The sequence below is a fragment of the Convolutriloba macropyga genome, chromosome 3, assembly GCF_964194025.1.
Source record: "Convolutriloba macropyga chromosome 3, txConMacr16.3, whole genome shotgun sequence".
Lineage (NCBI taxonomy): Eukaryota > Metazoa > Xenacoelomorpha > Acoela > Convolutidae > Convolutriloba > Convolutriloba macropyga.
In genome coordinates, this window is record NC_134470.1 from 16,274,277 (window position 1) to 16,279,783 (window position 5,507).

Below are 5,507 nucleotides of genomic sequence, written 5' to 3' on the forward strand. Positions count from 1 at the left end.
CGTTATTTTTGTAGTCGTATGACAACTCTTGGATAATTAAAGGCTTCAGTCGCTCTCTATTTAGGTATAAAATACTTTCTCCAAGATTTCATTTGATGCCTAATGTTTCTAATCAGTTCGAATTTTATTCTTTTTTTTTAAAAGAAAGCTATGTTTTAAAAAAGTTATGCCGCTTTTGCTCGTTTCTAGTCGACTTGTTGCCAAGTCGCATTGAGTAAAAGTCCCATATTTTCTTCCAAAAAGTACCGGTTAATCTTCTTAGTATAAATTTTATCTGATACCATTTTGATTTGGTTATTAGTGGTTTTCAAAAAATGGACAAGGAGTTTTGGTCTTAATTAATATTTGTAACTAATTGATTTTTATTGCCGTCTTTTCTGGTAGTCATATTATGGTAGCCACGGGTCTCATAGGCTCTCTAGAGTCGATTGTTTTATTCTTTTAGTAGTTTATTGAACGATATGTTGATATTAATTTTTTTTATCTCTTCCTCATTTGGTAGACAATTAAGTGAAAAGTGTAGATGAGCGGGGTCGGAACTTAATGTGCGAACGCACATTACCGGGCCTCCTCGTGCCATTATGTCTTCAATGACGAAGTATCATTACAATAGCCACTTGAGAGCCTATTTTAATTCGATCGAATGATCCCTGAGAAGCTCAAAAAATGCAAACTAAATTTATTTCAGAACAGTGAAACGTTTAACGGGAGTAAAAAGTCAACGAGTACTAAAAAGCACCACAAATAGTCAACTGCTTTTCAGCATTTATCAGCTTCCAACTCCGACACTGTTGAAAAATAAAATTGTGGTCATTACTAACGCTCTGTTTCTGCATGTGATCATTTCGTTTAAAATTGCTCAATCAAACTCAAATAAAACTCCACCTCGAGGCAAGGATTATACGTCAGCAAAGCAATCATTTAAATAGCTGTACCTTTGACCAAACTCATGGCATACAAAACTTTATATGTATAAAATCAACATTATGTCCAATTCTAATCAAATACTCGCGATTAAAAACCTCACGTTCAAAGCGCCGTCCAAAGAATCAGCCAGAGAAAAATAATAAATCCAATTAAGACGCAGCCACAAAAGCCAAGAAAAATCACCACTCAACTCTACATTAATGCTCCAAAAGTAATTCATTTGAGCACAGTTTAGCACAGCTATAATGTTGATTGAACGCACTTGAGCTGAGGTACAAAAATGCGCTCTTGTTCTGTTTTTGTCAGAATTATATCAGATATTGTTTGATTCAGAGGTCGTAACCACTATGCACAGAAAATAACAAAGTATCAGAATGTACATCACTCACAATTGCCATTGAGTAAATACGATACTAATCACAATTATTGTCAGCTAGCCTCGGTTGGGGCTCTTCGCGAACATATTAAGGCGAGCTGTCACCTGTACATGAGTTCATAATTGAGCTCTTTGACATAATTATTTTGCAGCTGTGCTTTCGATCAAATAGTCAACTCAATTGTAAACAGGTCCCCGAGTTCAGCTTTACATTAAAAACAAACAATTTTTCATCGGAAAAATCGACGGAAAAATAGTGACAATTATTAAAGTTATCGCCAAAATTCAAGCGCAGTCAATGCAATTTCATTTTTTTATTCCGTTACAAAAAATAAAAAAGCCTGTGATAGAAGTAGCCGAAATACCAATTCAGAGTGAGAGACAAAATATTTATAAAAAAAATAGAACATGAAATGAACACAAAACTTTAACCATCACATGAGAAACATATAAAATTTGAACCAGCTGAAATTTGAAGTTTCTAAAAACCGAAACCCTGTTCAAAAAAACAGCAATACACAGTAATATAATGAAGGGCCCTGTTTACGAGAGTGAAGGTAACTGTCATCAAGAAACAATGTCGGAACACGTAGAGCGTAATCTACAGAGGAACCTGCGAGGTATGACTCTGACCAACTATCGCACAGTAGGAGATGTACGAGCGATCCGCAAATGCGAGCGCATCAATCAACAGATTGGACGAACACGCCATCAGATGGACAAAATTTACGCATCCGATTTAAAAACTGCAAATATGGAAGTCGAATTCAGGCAAGTCAATGTTTCGAACATAGTTAACTCAAACGACTAGCGAGCAGTTGGCTTCGTCAGTAGCTGACTGCGGCTCAGGGAGACAAGCTTTAACTTTACCGAGGAGGTTGGGGATGGAGCCCAATGATCGGTGAACACCATACTTACAGACTAGTGAGCCGTAAGGCTCTAGCAGAAACTAAACGCCCTCCGGGGTTTTAACAGTTTATCCCGTTTTTGAGGACGAAAAGTCCATTGTCAGGCAAAAAAAAAACGATCAGACGAAAAGTCGTTAGTATGAAAAACCAGATAAAAAAACCAGCAGGAATTATATAATTTCCAAAATTTTTCTAATAGCAATTAAAAATATTGACAGGTGGGCTGAGGAACAAATATTTACGTTTGATCCACTGCTTGATCTGCTGCCATTTAACCAAGTCAGAAGTTTTCTGTTTTCAATGCCTTTTCCACAAATTCTTACGTCATCAAAGCAAATATGCGTTGAACTACACGTTCCTTTGATAGCATAGTTTTGGCGTTAAATTATCACCAGTGACCTATGATCTGGGGCATAAGGGTGCTAACATTAAGGAGGAGGGGGTGAGTGGTGGGGGACTCAAGGGGGTCAAACTTTTAAGATCAAGAACCACCCATCACATGAAATTGTTCTCAAAACAGTTTTGATGAATAGCAAACTTAGAGACTAGTAAGGCTCCAACAGAGTTGGGCAGCCACATAGTGCCCTCCGGACTTTATCTATTTATCCCGTTTTTGAGGACGGAAACTTAAAGGGGTCAGACAAAAAAAACGTCAAGTGAATAGTGGCAAAAAGACCACAAGACCAATATAATTGCTCCAAAGATTGTTTCTACCGTTTTGACCAAAAATTAGCCAAAATTTGAAAAAAGTAATATTACTCTTTGCTTCTTTTTGCAATGGTTTTGAACCACTTTATGACCTGACTTCTCCAGACAGCAGTCTTCATTATTTTGTCAACCAGACTTTAAAAAATCGAAATTCAAATTAAATTAATAACAGACGATTTTAATTTAATTTTGCACTGATTTTTTTCTAATTACCCAATCTTGTGCCAATCAATTATTCACTGACAAGTCAAATGCGTGGTGGCTACAACTATGAGGTCAATTGTTTTGCCAGAAACAAGCCCGCTGAAAACTCATGTTTAGTATTGTTCGCATTTAATTTGACGTCATACTTTTCCCATTTTCACTCAGTTTGTTCACTTGAACTTGTCGGTTTTCTACGGAGAACCTGCCACTAACATATTTCAGACGGGAATCAAAATGATTAAAAATAGCTTCCAAAACCATCACAACTTCCTAATACATATACAAGGGTCATTTACAGCTTCTAAATACGTTTCTTCTTAAGTTCTTAAATAATTGCTCGATCTGATTTTTTTTAAGTTATCTATTCAGGTTTGTGGTTAAAATGACACTATTTGTAGCTTGGGAGAGCGGATGAAGGAAAATATACCTGATCACAAAATAATCAATAGAACAAAAAAATTTCCAAGTTTTACCGAATTTCGCATTGAAGCATATCACCATAGAGCGACCTGAGAAAAATTTCACTATTTTCTGTAATGCAGATTTTAACTTCAAGATAACAATGATGTTTAAATTATCAATTGCAAGTAATAACATTTAACACGCGTTTATTTCAATTTACATGGCTCAGATTTAATATACTCCTAATGGCCTGGTTTTGAATATATGACCTTGGAATTTGAATGTTTCGTTTTTACAGACAGAAAGTGTATGCAGGACAGTTGATGCGCATTGAAACAGACAAACAGAGGGCTATAAGTGAACACGACAACACAAATTTGATTTTGAAAAACTCAAGTCCAAGACAGAAAATAGTGACAAGAAACAGCCTCAAAAGAATTATTGGTCATGTCACTGACCCATCAATGAACGGTGCAGAGAAATTGAAAACTGAAACTGAACAAGCGGAGCAACGCAAAGAAACTCTTAAAAAAGTAAGCTTATTTCTATATTGTTCAAATTTTCCCTGAGCTCTGAAACAGTTGTATCGTGTCACTTACTATCGTATGCTGCATGTACGTCGTGTTTTCATGTTCAATGCACCAGCGCACGCTATTTGACTATGTGAGAAATCTGAGAAATAGAGTCCCAGAGCTCATAATTTGGCACTTATTTCATTCAGCACAATTTCATTCAATTTCTGTAGAAAAATGTCAAAAATAAGCGCGAATTGAGTTCAACTGTTCAAAATTCTTAGGTTCGCAGTTTTTATCAGTAAAAAATGAAGCATTTAAAAGTTATTCGAAAATTCAAACCGCTTAGACAAACGCATAAATACCGACGTAAATTGCCATTAGTTTTTGTTTGAGAATAAATGATCGACTGAAAAGGTAAAAAGGCTACATTTTTATAGAGCGCTGAAGAGGAAGATCAGAAAAATTCCAAACGCGCCGTTGACGCACTTGCCAGAATACAACGCCTTGCCTTGCCTATCAGAGAGCGCCGAATATCCAAAGCAGTGCAACCAGAACCGGTCGAAAAAGTTGCACCCCAAAAAGTGTCACTACCAATCTTAATGGCAGGTGGTGAATACATCATCACCGAGATACCAGATGCACCAATTCTTGAAGAGCCTCGAGATAATGCACTGTTTTACCGTGAAATGAACAAATATGAGTGGGTTGGAGTTGGGTATGACTACGAAAAACAGCAGCCCGTGCAAAACACAAATACAAAACAGACTAAACCAAGTGAAAAAACAGAGTAGTTGATTTCAATTATATATTTAAGAATATTGTCATATACGGAATATTAGCAAATGTACATATTGTTAATACACCAAATATATGGTTAAATTCGATGTGGAATACAATGACGCTTGAAAAAAAAGTATAATTAGTTCAGTTCTGTACTCTTTTGTTGTTCCGGCCCCACTTAGCGGTGAGAACATTTATATGCTTACCTGGTTTTTTAATTGCCTTCAAACAAAGTTTGTATCAATTATTTTAGTGCTACTGTCTTTTTAAAGCGATTTTTCGCTTGACCGATTTTTGACTCTATTAACTTTCTGTCCTCAAAAACGGGATAAACAGGTAAAGACCAGAAGTCATTAAGTTCTCTTAGAGCCTTACGGCTCATTAGTCTCTAAGTATGCGATTCCTCGAAGCTGTTTAAGAGACATAAATTCATGATCTGAAGGGCGGTGCTTAGAGATTAGAACTCTTCCCCTTAAGCCCCAAGCACTCGCACCTCCCATTAATTTAAAGCTAGCATTCTTAAGCTGTAGAGCTTGCAACTGACAAAGACAACTGCTCAACCGTTCAGCCAATTTGGGCCGAGCGATATATAAAACAGACCATCTTTTTTTAAATTTCGTTTTCTCTACAGAACTAATCGGGCTTTAACAACAGTTTCATTATTTAAGATGAGACATGTTCAGATTT

General features: G+C 36.4%; 1 protein-coding gene across 1 annotated transcript; it reads left to right on the forward strand.

Annotated features, from left to right (window-relative positions):
- Nucleotides 1-1,229: 1,229 nt before the first annotated feature.
- On the forward strand, nt 1,230-4,975 carry LOC142336897 (uncharacterized). The gene is made up of 4 exons (XM_075385869.1): nt 1,230-1,494; nt 1,854-2,078; nt 3,828-4,058; nt 4,478-4,975. The coding sequence occupies exons 2-4, from the start codon at nt 1,881-1,883 to the stop codon at nt 4,829-4,831; spliced, it is 783 nt and encodes a 260-aa protein (XP_075241984.1). The 5' UTR covers nt 1,230-1,494; nt 1,854-1,880; the 3' UTR covers nt 4,832-4,975.
- Nucleotides 4,976-5,507: the final 532 nt, after the last annotated feature.